At 37.4% G+C, this 15,875-nt stretch overlaps 2 protein-coding genes across 13 annotated transcripts in view; both read left to right on the forward strand.

The window, feature by feature from the left end:
- Positions 1-3,036, forward strand: part of LOC135688990 (KH domain-containing, RNA-binding, signal transduction-associated protein 2) — a 19,058-nt gene extending 16,022 nt beyond the window's left edge. For all 8 annotated transcript variants that reach the window (XM_065206079.2, XM_065206078.2, XM_065206081.2 and 5 more), the window contains one exon: positions 294-3,036. In XM_065206079.2, the coding sequence (XP_065062151.2) occupies positions 294-394 (101 nt within the window). In that variant the 3' untranslated portion in view covers positions 395-3,036. The remainder of the gene's footprint in view (positions 1-293) is intronic.
- Positions 3,037-5,099: 2,063 nt separating this feature from the next.
- On the forward strand, positions 5,100-13,686 carry LOC135688995 (fibroblast growth factor 2). Of its 5 annotated transcripts, none has more exons than XM_089110321.1 (5): positions 5,100-5,181; positions 9,610-9,685; positions 10,831-11,170; positions 11,870-11,976; positions 13,367-13,686. In XM_089110321.1, exons 2-5 carry the CDS (start codon positions 9,671-9,673, stop codon positions 13,541-13,543), a joined length of 639 nt encoding a protein of 212 aa, XP_088966447.1. In that variant the 5' UTR covers positions 5,100-5,181; positions 9,610-9,670; the 3' UTR covers positions 13,544-13,686. The 5 variants fall into 5 exon arrangements, with proteins under 5 accessions (XP_088966447.1, XP_088966449.1, XP_088966448.1 ...); XM_089110322.1 differs by lacking the exon at positions 5,100-5,181 and adding an exon at positions 7,419-7,500; XM_089110323.1 differs by lacking the exon at positions 9,610-9,685 and having other exon boundaries at positions 5,130-5,181; positions 10,815-11,170.
- The last annotated feature ends 2,189 nt before the right edge of the window (positions 13,687-15,875 follow it).

Here is a 15,875-nt window from a genome sequence, read left to right on the forward strand (position 1 = left end):
CCTAGGCATGACACCTAGAGATCCAAACTGTTCGTTATAGTACGTGCGTGATGTTGGGGCCTAACTTGCATTGAAAATGGTAGATTATATCCTCTTCACTTTATTGTCAAAGCCAACCTGACTTTGTCAATTCTGCACTGGCAACACCTGCATTGTCACTCGCGATTGACCTAAATAACTCGCTGATAGCACACATTTTCTTTAGTACAGCAATAATATAATTATTGGTAATAACTTTTGTTAAATATGTTAAATATATGCTAATTAATACTGAATTTTCTTCAATTTATCAGCTCCCACGAGCAGTGCGGGTTTTCAAACTTCAACAACGTATAAAGCGCAGCCAGTAAGACAAATGAAGAGGGTCGCTAGGGAGGCGACTTATCCGTATTGATCACCACCAAGCTAAATATAAATGATGAGAAGACTGGACTCTAAGTGTTGTTATGTAGTTTTGCTAGAGCGTGTGTAACCTCCGTTTTAAACTGTCAAGGGTAGATATTTTATAACCAGATGCTCCTTTTCATATCCTAACTTGTAAGACTAGGCCCTAAAGGACAGATTTAAAATATATTAATTATGAAATAAACGCTACGACATAAAGAAAACCACAGGTATGCATCGACAAGATAGCAACTGCTTACACAAAGTCCATCTAAATAGTTAGAACTGAATGAAAACTGGCGCTTTGCGTCTCAAAAACGTCTTTTAAAAGAATCCAGGTTAACACATAATTTCAGTTATAAATTCAATATAACCATGTTAGGCTGTAAAACGGGGTCCACGATAATACTTCTCAAATGCTAAATTCTTGCATTTAAACTTGTCTAGACAGTCGAAGACGAATAGTTTCAGACGGAGATAAATGCTAATGCTTTAGTGGCTCGTGAATCTATAAACGCTTCTAATCTAATTACTCTTTTCAAGATCATGTTAAAACCAGGTTTTTGCCCCAGCAGAACCGCTTGTCAATTTTAAAGGCACCTGAATATCGCTCAACCTTATTTCATATGTTAAACTCTTATTTTAATAGATGTTACTTAATACTTTGACATCATCAACTTCAAATGAACAATCAACTTTAAATTGTATCTTTAAATTGAACAAATAAAATAGCTGGTGTTGTGTTAAATACCTAAAATTATGTCATACAAATAACTTTACATGAATTAAAAGTTTGGTATTCCTGATTCAGCTCTTGGTGTCCAATTTCTTCAAATTTCATTGCTGCTTAAATCTAATTCTGTTGCGAAACAGTTTCAATGTAATATTAATTTGTTTAAAGCGTCACACAACTTAAACAATGATTTTCCCATAACACTTTTCCCAGTTTTAACCGTAACCTTAAAAGCAATATCCCTGTAGTGACTGCGCAGATCTGTGAAGTTCCGGTATTCCTAGCGAAATGACCCCATTGACCGCTGGCTCCGCGGTTTGCTGACATCAGAAGTTTGTGTTTCAGCGCTGTGGCTCATTCTTTCTGTCACTTTCTTTCATTCTATTTATTCATGCTGTTCTCATCAAGATTCACTCATTCGTACTGTACTGTCACTTTATAAACTTTAGCCTTCCATGTATCGCTTTGATGTCACTTTGAAAGAATTTCGATTGCCCTTGCGCAAAATTTCTAACAGAAAAGTACTTTCGTCTTTCAATAACCTGGCACATCCATTTGCTCGTGTCAGGTAACTTCACTATCTACCTTCGCCCTGCTACACTGGTAATATTGAAAATTGCATAATGATTTACCATGTTAACAAGCTAAAGTTTTAAAATCTCCAGCATTTAATCGTTGCAACTACAATACTATCTCGGTAACTCGAGTCTCAGAGTTTCAAGTTTTAAACTTTATTTACTTCGATTAGCAAAAGCGTTAAACACCCGATGCCAAAATGACAGTGGTAAGTTGGATCAAATATTATATATTAAAATTTTGGCATTAATGCCTTAAAAATCTTCGAATGAAATTAAAGGGCGTTTCGGCTTAACACGAGTCAATCTTCAACATATCTTCAGAATAAAAGTTTTTTTAAAAACGGTACAGGAAAGGAGTTTAGTCTTAATTTGCACAACAGTACTTTAGATAATCATCACACTGTGAGTAACAAGAAATTTAAATATTGCAACATAAATTGCGACCGTGCAGTTGATGTGACATAGATAAGGATGTGACCTAAATTTCTAATTACATAACTTTGAGAATTAAACCATCTAAAGGGGTTAAATTACTAGTAATTTTTTTCCTGGGGACTATTTTTTAGCAAACAAGAAGCTTCCACATCTAGGATTTTTCGTCTATTGGTCACTTAAATTGAATAGACTGATTCTAAACATTAGGGATAAGAAAAGTTTATTGGGATATGAAAACTAGAATGCGGCTTAGAATGCAAAGTAGGATTTTGAAATGTTTTGATACTCGTTAAAAAGTTGTATACTTATTTGAGTTGAAATCGATGTTTAACCGTCGTTTTGTGTGCCCCACGCATCGCCTGGCGATAAAATCCAATCAGGCCACATTCTATTTCCTATTTTCTGTTTCCTTTCGGTTTTTTGCTTTGTCTATTTCCGCTAGTTAACTCCTAAGTTGAAGCCCTACTTAGACGCCCCCAGCGCATGACAAAAACCTAGTGATGCGCGGCGTCTTCAAGCAGTGTACAAAACCAGCACGTGGTCAATTGATTTTATCGCCCAGGTTCAAGAACGTTGTTTCTATTGCTTAAAAATCGTAAGCTAGTTCTTTCCAGAACTGTGATTGCCTGATTCCATTATCATTGCTGACAGTGTGTCATTTTTAGAAATGTTTTTCATGTTTCGTATTTTTGAAATATTTTCTATTTTTATACTGGAATGGCGTTTGTTATCAGTATTTTATTCATATTACTACGGGGCTCCAGTTTTCGATCTTTTAGTAGCCTATGTTTGTATGAAGGCATGATAGTTTTCTATGCAGGTTTTGTAACTTCATGAAGGTTTTGTAACTTCATGCAGGTTTTGTAACTTCCATCAGCCACTTACAAACTGTACGTAAACAAACAATGTTGTTTTGTCTTTGCTTCATCCTCGTTACTTAACGCGCTTTACTGCGAAATGCGACTCACTCTATCTAAAAAAAGACTGGATCGAGCTTCTCCACCCCAGCGTTGATTCCACATTGCGGTGCCATGTTAGGAGCTCGCCGTATTGCTTGAGAATAGAGAACAATCATGTTGATTTTAGTTTAATTTGCTTTTTCATGGCAAAGTTCAAATTAACTGTTTAAACAAGAACTGGCAGTAAGGAACTTGAAACCTTTTTGCTGTGGTATTTAGTTTATGTCAGGGAAAATCCAATGTTCACTCATTTTCCTAGGCCTGTTGTTTCTTAGATTATTTAAGAATTTAATTATAATAATACACAATTAAAAGCACAGCAGTGTGTGTACCGATTTTACCTAACGCCAGATGTCTTTACATGGAGAGACGCGATCACGACCTCGTGCTGATGTAGGAGAGTAATAGGTTGTTCGATCCAGTCTTCTTGTTGAGACCAGTGCTTGCGACCTGGTTCAAGTATCCCAGGATTCAGTTCACACCTATTATAAATGCATAACAAAAAGAATAAAGTTAATGGCAAAACATCACGGTGCGTGCAAATGTTATAATGGCATATCTGCCTTGAAAAGTTTTGTGACTGATCTTCTGCGACTACATCCACTTATCATAGACGGAGACCGAGATAGGCGGCATGCGGGTGAATTGTCTTGCCCCAACTTTGATGTTGGTATAGGATTCTCGAGCCAAAACTGGTGGCTTTTATAAAGGCTGCTGGAAAAATTCAGGTTTTTAGCATGTTATCCATAAAGAGGGTATTTCAAGGGATTGTGCAGAGGTTTTGGAATGCTACTTGTTGTCAGTGCCATTCCCGGTCAAAAAGGGCCCCCAAGATGGTTTGATATCCATGTTTTTAAGTCTTGGAAAAGTTCTTCAATTGAAGCAAATAACTCAGCTCTCCCCAGTATTATCATTTCTACATCTTGCAATTCTGTTTAACATGCTATACTACATCAAATGTAGGCAACGTGGAGTTGGGGAGGGGGGCTTGGAGTTATACCCCCCCCCCTACTTTTTGCCAAAGTAGAAAAGAGTTAATAAGTGTACCACAATTCAAGCCTCTTTGTTCGGTTTTGCCCCCCCCCCCCCGATTTTCTCGACGCTGCCCCCGATAAGCTATTGCTTACCGTGTGTGTTGCAATAGTTTTTTGATAGGTTAAAGATAAGTATATTACTAAGGTTTTTAAGCTTTCAAAAGGGCTATTTATACAGTAACTTATAGGTGGTTCTTAAAAACGTTTTTAGAGGTCCACAAAATGGGTTTAATAAGAATAAAATGAAATTAACCTACAATTTTGTTGTTGTCACTCTGTCCTCATATTTTGTGTTGCTCCTTTTTTGGTATTATTCCGAGCCATAACAAGTTTCGAAAGAAACTTTTATTTCCCAGTCTTAGGCCTCGTTCACATGAGGACAGAGTGCAACGGAACTGACTGAAAAAGAACAGACTGAAACGGAAAAAAAGTTCTTTTGCTGTAATCAGAACTTACCCTTGACTTTCTAGACTTACAGCAGATAAAGAATCTTATTTGTTGACTGCAAGATTTAACGTGAGGTCACGCTCGTTGAAAACTTCCACACAATTTGTCGGGCCTCATTGAAAATTTCGAACCCTTGTCAAAACGGATGATGGAGAAATGTTACCTGGACTGTTATTCCAAACATTGCTGGTTGTGTTGACCTTTTGCGTTAAATGTGAGAAGACCTTACCAGGCTTATGAATTTAATCGTACGCAGCTTTGTTGAGTACTGAGACAACCCAAACAAGAACAGTGCGAATTACATAAATCTCGCGTCGTTTTGTCGCGGTTTGTAGCAATACCGAACCAATCTCCTTGTACCAGAGTTCTAACAATGATAAGTGAGTTTCAGATTTGAGGCATAACACCTGTCACGCGAGGGGTCCAACCGTGTAATTTTCAGAGGCACAAACACGGGTTATTTACAGTTTAAACCAAGCCAATTTTTCACCCGTCTGAATACAAACCTAATTAGTCGCTTTCGTCTCTGTTGCAGCTTTAGGCAGTGGAGACTTTGCTTGATCAGACACCAAAGTTCATCTCCAAAAACTCTCAACATGAAAGGCGTCCTGGTAAGTTTTCTATTCGATCTTGGGTTCTTTAAAAGCTCCTGAGTATGTGATTATTTTTGGATGTTGTGATAAGTAACAAATTACACAGTATAAAGGTCTCGGTACGAAAGAGCTCCCCACGATTCAAGCGTTTTGCGTGGTATCTGTATTACATATCAAACACTTTACCTTATAATTCAGGTTGGATTCAAAGGCCACTGGCATATCCAATCATATGATGTATTGTGCTTTCCTAATAGATGTTTTAAATTTCATCATAGGGTATTTTGAGCGATTGTCTAGAGATTTTTGGATGCTACTTGTTGTCAGTGGCACAACAAGGTTAAGGGGACCTAAGCCCTATTACTAAAGGTTCCGATCAAAAAGGGCCCTCAAGATAGCTTGACATCTATGTTTTTTTAGTCTTGGAAAAGTTACTTAACTGAAGCAAATAACTCAGCTCTTCCTAGTATTATCATATTCAAATCTTGCTTTTCTTTTAAGGTTAGGGTAATTGTTCTTGACACGATATCTGGTTCTCTCTCCCTAAAAGCCAAGCTATTAACGGAATCAGATTAAACTATACTTCATTCGATGCATAAGAATGTGGTGACTCAAACCATATCAAAACAATTGCAAATATTGTAAAATTATACTTTCCAGGCAAATTTATTGCTTAAATTAGTGTACCACCTTCAAAAGCTATTTTGTACCCTTGCGTTCGCGGTAGAGAATCAGACTAATATTAGCAGAAAGCGCAGATCCTTAGCTACCAAAGAGTTTGTCAAATTTTACAAATTTCTCCTCTCCTTGAAACTATACCCTTCCAAAAACCCGCAAACAATTTTTCTCCCCTCTCATAGCTGTATTTGGCTATAAAAGACGGACCAGAGCAAATACAAAAAGTTTTGAGACACGCTTTGCTTACCCGACATCTGTCCTGGCCGTGTGCAAATTTCTGAGCCATTCGATTGGTTCTTTGGGTACACCTGTATCTAAAGGACTTGTAAGTCCGGAGAAAACAGGATTTTACTAGTCGCTCTTGCAGGTACACTCGTAAATACATAGATGTGCCATGTGGTTGCAACTAGTTTCTGTAAATGAGACATGTGGTCACAATTGCAGAGCAACGATAATCGGCTAAACAGGTCAAGAGATTTTCAGACCTCGCCTAAAAGTTTTGGTAAAGAAGTTTTGGAAACCTTCGTTTACAAGAGATTGCTTCAATTTTCAAAATCTCTGATAGTTTGAAACATGGTATCATTGTGTGCCTTGAAAGCTCGGCTAGTAGAATGTAAAGAAATTGAAAAATGGATGCAGGCACATTGAGATATGGCTTACCGTGTGTTCTGCGACACTTTTTGTTAGGTTATAGATAAAGAGCTTAGTAAGGTTTTATAAGCGTTTGAAGCGTTATTTATACTGTAAATTATAGGTGGTTATTAAGAATGTTTTCAGAGGTCTTTGAAATTGGCTTTCTTAATTTTCAGAAGCATTTCGCGCATTCTAAAAAGTTTGACAGTTTTTAACCTCCAATTTAATCGTTGTCACTCTATCCTCATATTTTGTGTTGCTCCTTTTTTGTTCTAATTCCGAGCCATAACAAGTCTCGAAAGAAACTTTTATTTGCTAGTCTTAGGCCTCGTTCACATGAGGACAGAGTGCAACTGAACTGACTGGAAAAGAACAGACTGAAACGGAAAAAATGTTTCTTTGCTGTAATCAGAACTTACCCTTAACTTTATAGACTTACAGCAGATAAAGAATCTTATTTGTTGATTGCAAGATTTCACGTGAGGTCATGCTCGTTGAAAACTTACACACAACTTTGTAGGCCTCATTGAAAATGTCGAGCCTCTGTCAAATCGAGGCCGATGATTGAGAAATGTTACCTGGACTGTTATTCCAAACATTGCTGGTTGTGTTGACCTTTTGCGTTGAATGTGAGAAGACCTTACCAGGCTTATGAATTTAATCGTACGCAGCTTTGTTGAGTACTGAGACAACCCAAACAAGAACAGTGCGAATTACATAAATCTCGCGTCGTTTTGTCGCGGTTTGTAGCAATACTGAACCAATCTCCTTGTACCAGAGTTCTAACAATGATAAGTATGTTTCAGATTTGAGGCATAACACCTGTCACGCGAGGGGTCCAACCGTGTAATTTTCAGAGGCACAAACACGGGTTATTTACAGTTTAAACCAAGCCAATTTTTTGCCTGTCTGAATACAAACCTAATTAGTCGCTTTCGTCTCTGTTGCAGCTTTAGGCAGTGAGGACTTTGCTTGATCAGACACCAAAGTTCATCTCGAAAAACTCTCATCATGAAAGGCGTCCTGGTAAGTTTTCTATTCGATCTTGGGTTCTTTAAAAGCTCCTGAGTATGTGATTGTTTTTAGATGTTGTGATAAGGAACAAATTACACAGTATAAAGGTCTCGGTACAAAAGAGCTCCCCACGATTCAAGCGTTTTGCTTGGTATCTGTATTTCATTTCATATCCAATCATAGGATGTATTGTGCTTTGCCAATAGATGTTTTAAATTTCATCATAGGGTATTTTGAGCGATTGTCTAGAGATTTTTGGATGCTACTTGTTGTCAGTGGCACAACAAGGTTAAGGGGACCTAAGTCCTATCACTAAAGGTTCCGATCAAAAAGGGCCCCCAAGATAGCTTGACATCTATGTTTTTTTAGTCTTGGAAAAGTTACTTAACTGAAGCAAAAAACTCAGCTCTTCCTAGTATTATCCAGTTTAAATTTTGCTTTTTTTTAAGGTTACGGTAAATGTTCTTGGCACGATGTTTGGTTTTCTCTCTCTAAAAGCCAAGCTATTAACGGAATCAGATTAAACTTTACATCATTCGATGCATAAGAATGTGGTGATTCCAACCGTATAAGAATAGTTGGCAAATATTGTAAAATGATACTTTTCAGTCAAATTTATTGCTTAAATAAGTGTACAACCTTCAAAAGCTATTTTGTACCCTTTCGTTTGAGGTAACAAAATCTGACTTATATTAGCAGAAAGCGCAGATCCTTAGCTACCAAAGAGTATCTCAGATTTTTCAAATTTCTCCTCTCCTTGAAACTATACCCTTCCAAAAACCCGCAAACAATTTTTCTCCCCTCTCATAGCTGTATTTGGCTATAAAAGACGGACCAGAGCATATACAAAAAAATTGAGACACGCTTTGCTTACCCGACATCTGTCCTGGCCGTGTGCAAATTTCTGAACCATTCGATTGGTTCTTTGGGTACACCTGTATCTAAAGGACTTGTAAGTCCGGAGAAAACATGATTTTACTAGTCGCTCTTGCAGGTACACTCGTAAATACATAGATGTGCCATGTGGTTGCAACTAGTTTCTGTAAATGAGACATGTGATCACAATCGCAGAGCAACGATAATCGGCTAGACAGGTCAAGAGTTTTTCAGACCTGAACTAAAAGTTTTGGTAAAGAAGTTTTGGAAACCTTCGTTTGCGTGAGATTACTTCAATTTTCAAAATCTCTGATAGTTTGAAACATGGTATCATTGTGTGCCTTGAAAGCTCGGCTAGTAGAATGTAAAGAAATTGAAAAATGGATGCAGGCACATTGAGATATAGCTTACCATGCGTTCTGCGACACTTTTTTGTTAGGTTATAGATAAAGAGCTTAGTAAGGTTTTTAAGCGTTTGAAGGGTTATTTATACCGTAAATTATAGGTGGTTATTAAGAATGTTTTCAGAGGACTTTGAAATTGGTTTTCTTAATTTTCAGAAGCATTTCGTGCATTCAAAAAAGTTTGACAGTTTTTAACCTCCAATTTAATTGCTGTCACTCTGTCCTCACATTTTGTGTTGCCTTTTTTTTGTTTGGAAAAGAACAGACTGAAACGGAAAAAAAAGGTTTCTTTGCTGTAATCAGAACTTACCCTTAACTTTCTAGACTTAAAACAAAAAAAGAATCTTATTTGTTGACTGCAAGATTTCACGTGAGGTCATGCTCGTTGAAAACTTACACACAATTTTTTGGGCCTCATTGAAAATGTCGAACCTCTATCAAATCGAGGCCAATGATTGAGAAATGTTACCTGGACTGTTATTCCAAACATTGCTGGTTGTGTTGACCTTTTGCGTTAAATGTGAGAAGACCTTACCAGGCTTATGAATTTAATCGTACGCAGCTTTGTTGAGTACTGAGACAACCCAAACAAGAACAGTGCGAATTACATAAATCTCGCGTCGTTTTGTCGCGGTTTGTAGCAATACCGAACCAATCTCCTTGTACCAGAGTTCTAACAATGATAAATGAGTTTCAGATTTGAGGCATAACACCTGTCACGCGAGGGGTCCAACCGTGTAATTTTCAGAGGCACAAACACGGGTTATTTACAGTTTAAACCAAGCCAATTTTTTGCCTGTCTGAATACAAACCTAATTAGTCGCTTTCGTCTCTGTTGCAGCTTTAGGCAGTGAGGACTTTGCTTGATCAGACACCAAAGTTCATCTCGAAAAACTCTCAACATGAAAGGCGTCCTGGTAAGTTTTCTATTCGATCTTGGGTTCTTTAAAAGCTCCTGAGTATGTGATTGTTTTTAGATGTTGTGATAAGGAACAAATTACATAGTATAAAGGTCTCGGTACGAAAGAGTTCCCCTCGATTCAAGCGTTTTGCGTGGTATCTGTATTTCATATCAAACACTTTACTTTATAATTCTAGTTAAATTCAAAGTCACCGGTATATCCAATCATTGTGTGTATTGTGCTTTCCTAATAGATGTGTTAAATGTCCTGATTTCTTGTTGGGTTTTTTTAACGTTTTCTCAAATCTGCAGGAATTTCTTGGAAAATTTGAATTTGTTAGGTTTCGTCCATTTTCTTATCCAGGTGTTGCGGTTTTAAGGATTTTTTATCACTGCACACCTTCTCTCGCGCGAGCTTTTAAAAAAGAATGAAAAAGTGTGAATGGCTTAAAACCAGACCATTCAGAATGCCTTAACATTTTTTTTTCACATTTAAAACATTCCAAAATAACACAGAGAACAGGCTTTTTTAAACGTAAGAATAAACAATCGAAGCAATGAACACTAATACTGTATCACACTGATACATTAACGCGTTTGACAATCATTCACGCAACAGGTCTGGGCAAGTGATTGTCATAAACAATGTGGTGGAATGGAATGTGTTCAGCGACCACTGATTCGTATGATCTGAATTGAAAGAAGAATAAGGCCCAGAAATCCGCGAGAAAAATAACTTCCGTCTCGAGACTGTAAAAAGAGGTGAATATCCGTGAGTCTCACGGCCAAACCGTGATCAGTTTTCGCCTTTCTGAAAATCGGCGAAACTCTTAAGTGGTTTCAGGTGTGAAGTTTCAAATTCCTTTCAAACGCGCGTACTCTGATCGAGTTATTTTTTGATATGCTGTACTTATGCATGTCAAATGCCTTTTTAGAAAAGTCAGGGGAATTATTGAAAATATTGGATTGGTGTGTTAGTAAACGACACGACATAAGACGTTGGTTCAAACCGGATTTTCTGGTATTATTCCGACCATCTCTTTTTATTCCGACCATCTCTTTTTATTCCGACCATCTCTTTTTATTCCAACTATCTCTTTTTTTCGACCCTCTTCTCTCATTAAACACCTAAGAACCCATACTAGACCACTTTTATTCCAGTTGCTGTGCATTGCTGGTTTCGTGATGGGAATCAATGCTCGTAAAGAGAAATACTCGCCAAAGCAAGGACCTCGCAGTTCCCAGACAAGAACAGTGTTTGACGGAAGCAAAAGCGAGGTTGTGAACGACTTCGATGCAGACAGTAACGAGGCCAATCAGGAAGGACCTCCGCTCGATATTGACAATAGGCCGAAAGATATAAGAAATAAGGGCGAACCCCCTGCTCACCAACCATCTGCTACAAAGACCAAGAAGGGAAGGCTTGTAAATCGATTTCATTGGATGTTGAAAATCGATGATCTCAATGCAACTGTCACCCGAAATGGCGAAGACCCTTCAAGTATGTAGAAGTTTTTTTGGGCTGTTATCTGTTAATTTTGTGTAGAGTATTCATTTCTTAAAGGATATCTTGAATTCCATTCATCTAAATTAGCCAAATTATGCCTATAAGTAGAAAAAATTTTAAAGTGAATGAACGAATTTAAGGTATCCTGAAGGGCGTGGTCGCAAACATTTTTGCTCATTTTGTTCGCAGAAGGGCTCATTATCACGAACTTAGAATGTTGTGAGGTGATAAACTCACAAAAAGCTCGAAATAGAACGTTATATACTTCTTTCAAGGTAACAAAACAATAACAAACTGGTTATATACTCTCATCGCATGCTCGCTCGTAAGAATAGTAAAAGTCATGTTTCTAAAGCTCCTCACACCTACGCGCTCGCTTCTTCCCCGCGGTTAATTGTAAACAGTTTTTTATTTTACACACTCATCGTCCTATTTTCACCCTGAGCCTCGTAAGTCTCGTGGCAGCCCTGATTAGAATGCCAAGAAGCGTGATTAGGATGCATATCATAATAGATAGAAACACGATAAAGGTATCTTGTGTTCTTTAAGATAACCATGACATTTTAGAACGCAGCTAAACATGGTCTAGATGCAAAGAATTATGACTAGGATGATCTAAGATACCAATTTGTAGCTTTATGTTTTCTACTGCCAGTACCCTTCATCGTCCAATTACGTGCCATTTTTATACAGGCGAAATGAACGTGACATCTGTTGGAAGCGGTGTTGTTTCAATCCGAGGGATAAAAGCAAATAAGTTTCTTTGCATGAGCAATTTGAACGGGAACATGTTTACGAGTGTAAGTTTTTCGCTTTGTTTCTTGTAAACTCAGAACTTCAAGTATAGGCTCTTAACCAATTTTTCTGTTAATTTGTATTGGTTCTTGGGGTTGATAGGTGATAGGGGGAGGTTGATATGTGATAGGGGGAGGTTGATATGTGATAGGGGGAGGTTGATAGGTGATAGGGGGAGGTTGATAGGTGAAAGGGGGGAGGTTGATAGGTGATAGGGGGAGGTTGATAGGTGATAGGGGGAGGTTGATAGGTGAAAGGGGGGAGGTTGATATGTGGTAGGGGGGAGGTTGATAGGTGATAGGGGGAGGTTGATAGGTGATAGGGGGAGGTTGATAGGTGATAGGGGGAGGTTGATAGGTGATAGGGGGAGGTTGATAGGTGATAGGGGGAGGTTGATAGGTGAAAGGGGGGAGGTTGATATGTGGTAGGGGGGAGGTTGATAGGTGATAGGGGGAGGTTGATAGGTGATAGGAGGAGGTCGATAGGTGAAAGGGGGGATTTTTTTCAATGAAAACCTCAGTCATAGAGGCTGGGGGGATATTTGATTTAGTTTTGTAAATCTCTGCATTCAGCAACTGTAGATTCCGTTTATAAACAGATACAGAATTATCTCTGGTCAAAAGTGCATCAAAGTCAGAAGCACTATCCTTGTATGCGATGCTCGGTGCCGTTTTGTGAATGTGGCTGATCTTGATATTAAGATGCCTGTCACAAAACATCCACGCTAAGTGATAGTAGCTGAACTGGGATACGGTAAAAGCCTGTATGATTTGCTTGAATTTTTTAATGCCAAGTGTGGGATGATTTTACTTGGGATGCTATGTTCAGTTTTCTGAAGGTGCTAAAAGCTAAGGGACTGCATAATGTAATTCCAAACCTTTACGAAAATGGCTGGTTTATTAAAAGCATAAGATATTGTGATGAGCAAAAGAATAAGTGTAGCCAATTCATATGGTACAGAGGAAAAATTTTATATTGAAGATATCGATGATGTGAAAGCACGACTGATTTAAAATGATAATTTTGTCTTTACGATTAGTTTTATTGAGAATATATTTTTAATTGAAGAATACATCCTTTGTTATATTAAAAAGCAATACCTGCATTATACACATCTATGATGTTCTGCAGTATAGCGATTAAAGGACAAATTGAGAAAAACACAGCCTCGACATTAGACAGCCTGTATCTTTCTATTCACTGATTCAGTAAAAGGAAATTTAACAGTTTTTTCGTGTTTCTTGTATTTTAGCTCAATTTTCTATTTAAGTTTTCTTCTGTTCTAAGAGCTGCTTATAAACTTTGACGTTGTTTGGTTTCAAATGAAACTACAGCTGCTTGTTAATAGCATCATTGGAAATTGTCCTTGGCTAACATTTACGTCTGCTTTTTCAGAATGAATTAAAAAAGGAATGCATCTTCAGAGAGTTTCAGGAAGAAAATTTCCACACGGTATACCGGCTTAATTTTAAAAAATCCCCATGGTACATTGGTATCAATAGAAATGGGGATTTCCTCAAGAAAGCTGCCAAGAGATTTGATTTTGGGACATTCTTTCAGCTGATATCGTGAAAATCGTTTATGACGTAGGAGACAGACTTCTTGTAACTTTTTGTATCCTGTTTAAAAGAAAATGTTGTTAAAAACAATCTTTACTGTGATCTTCCTTGCATTCGATTAGTTTTAGAAAATTGTTGAATATTTTTTCTACTAGATAGTATTTTCTTTATGTCTCTCTGATCAAAATTAAATGAAATTGGCAACGAAATATTGCCATGAAGAGAACCGTCTTACTTTCCACCTTTCCTTGTGTCGGTTAGTAGAGATTTGTCTCCTTTGGTTGCATCATTGTGAACATTTTGAGAATTGTAAACACTGTCTGGGAGACGAGCTTAGGTTACAATCGTTTAGGACTATTGCCCTATCCATTTGTTCGAAGCAGAGAGAAAATTGCATCATGGGCATTAAGACGAAGTTTATGGACAAGATTTACATCTCTTAGCGCTTCACAGCATTTAATCAAAACTATTATATATCGTAGTTGCATGTTTAAACCAGAGTTTCATTCTCAATCGTCGCATGATATTATTTCGTACTCGATTACCGTAATGCCTCGAATAAGCGCCCAGGTGCTTATTTAATTTTTGAGACTCAGAGATGGGCGCTTATTTAAAAAGTAGATTTGGGTGCAACTTGTGTTTTTCATTAATCTTTTATGTTGAAATGCCTTAAAATTATGTTTTCGTTGAAAATTTGAATAAGCGCCCGTTTCTGATAGTTGAAGGAGGTTCTGCTTGTTCGAGGCATTACGGTAGGTTTTTTGAAAGTGCCACTTAGGCAAAACTGATTTAAACATTTTTTGCTGGTTCGAGAGTTGATTTGTACTATATTTCTACGAAGTTCTATTGAACTGACCACATCAACAATCCAGCCTCGCATTTTCAGAAAAATTAACAACAGCCAGCATGAACTTAAATTTACTGATTTTTATAAGAAGATTCAATTGATTTTTTTATTAGAAGTGAAAGTCGTATACCTCAAGGCATCAAAGAAAACTGGGAGCAAATATAGTCTGCATAGATAATAAAGTTTGCTATTCTGACCACCGGGCAAGAAAGGAAGTATCAAAGGGGCGAAGAAATTAGTTCAAGCAACTGGGGCTGCTAATAAGTAGGGTGGAGCAGAAAAAAATGAGAAGAAATCGTCTTAATAACTATCCATAAGCTATAATCCTAAAACTTTTGCTGAAAAATTTATCAAGCATTTCGTTTGCTGGCAGAAGATTCCCATTGGATTTTGCTAATCTAAAAAGACATAGCGCTCATGGACGTTTATAGCAGCAAATATATTTCCCGCAGTTGTGATTTTGCCATAGAGATAGGACGTTTTTATCAGTGGTGAAGTCGTTAATTCTTAGAATGTATAACGCAAAACTCAAAAAACAAAAACAGCGTTTAATTAGCCTGCGTAGGCTACGTTTCATTGGCGCTTTTCAGAAAAATATCACATTTTGTGCTTTTTAAGACATCTTTGCATTGATCATTTAATTGTATGCGTTATACTTAATGCATCCAACCCTCGGGATCTACGCGATGTACTGCAGGTCATTTTTTCGTCCCTTTTTAAGTCTTTCGCATTCTCTTTATTGAAATTGGTATCTTCTCTGTCCACTTTTTTGCCTCCATTTGACTACATGGTTTGCCCATTCTCCACATATATTTTTGTAAGTTTTCTACAATGTCAAGCCATTTGGATTGTGATACATTAGTCAATTTGTTCAGAGATGTGATATTAACCATTTCTCTCTTCATGCCAGTGTCCATGTATCGACATATTGCCCAAATCGTTGCCCTCCTGCAGCTATTCTTCTGTCAATTTTTTTATTTGTTTCGTTTTCGGATATTAGTAGATGACCTAGTACCCTGGGTACCAGACTCGTTATATAAAATAATAGAGATCTCTATTTTATTTTATATATAGTGAGTCTGGTACCCAGGGTAATGACCTAGGTAACCCTATGAGCAAAATGATCCTCGAGCTACACATGCCGAAATGCAATTGCAACATTTTCATTTGAATATAATAACTTTCAAACTCACTCGAACCTTAGTTGAGACAAGTATTGAAGCCTAACCAATCTATTTGCTACTGATGATTGAGATCTACAAAACTGTACATAAACTCAATCCAAGCTTTATGAATGAAATATTCATACAAAAGAGCAGCCACTACAAAAGAGCAGACAGCCATCTTAGAAACAGTAGATTAATGACAATCCCAAAAACTCGAGCCATCACTCATGGAATCGAAAGTTTGTTCTATTTAGGATGCAAGCTTTGGAACAATCTACCAGAAAACTTGTAAAACCTAAATACTCTTCATACCTTTTAAGTAAAGATCAAAC

Source organism: Rhopilema esculentum, chromosome 9 (assembly GCF_057945365.1).
Source record: "Rhopilema esculentum isolate cy_ngs chromosome 9, ASM5794536v1, whole genome shotgun sequence".
Taxonomy (NCBI): domain Eukaryota; kingdom Metazoa; phylum Cnidaria; class Scyphozoa; order Rhizostomeae; family Rhizostomatidae; genus Rhopilema; species Rhopilema esculentum.

Excerpts from the sequence above, each read along its gene's own strand:
- LOC135688995 (XM_089110321.1), top strand. Across the intron at positions 11,171-11,869 it reads AAATGGCGAAGACCCTTCAA|GCGAAATGAACGTGACATCT; the intron begins GTATGTAGAAGT and ends ATTTTTATACAG. Across the intron at positions 11,977-13,366 it reads ACGGGAACATGTTTACGAGT|AATGAATTAAAAAAGGAATG; the intron begins GTAAGTTTTTCG and ends CTGCTTTTTCAG.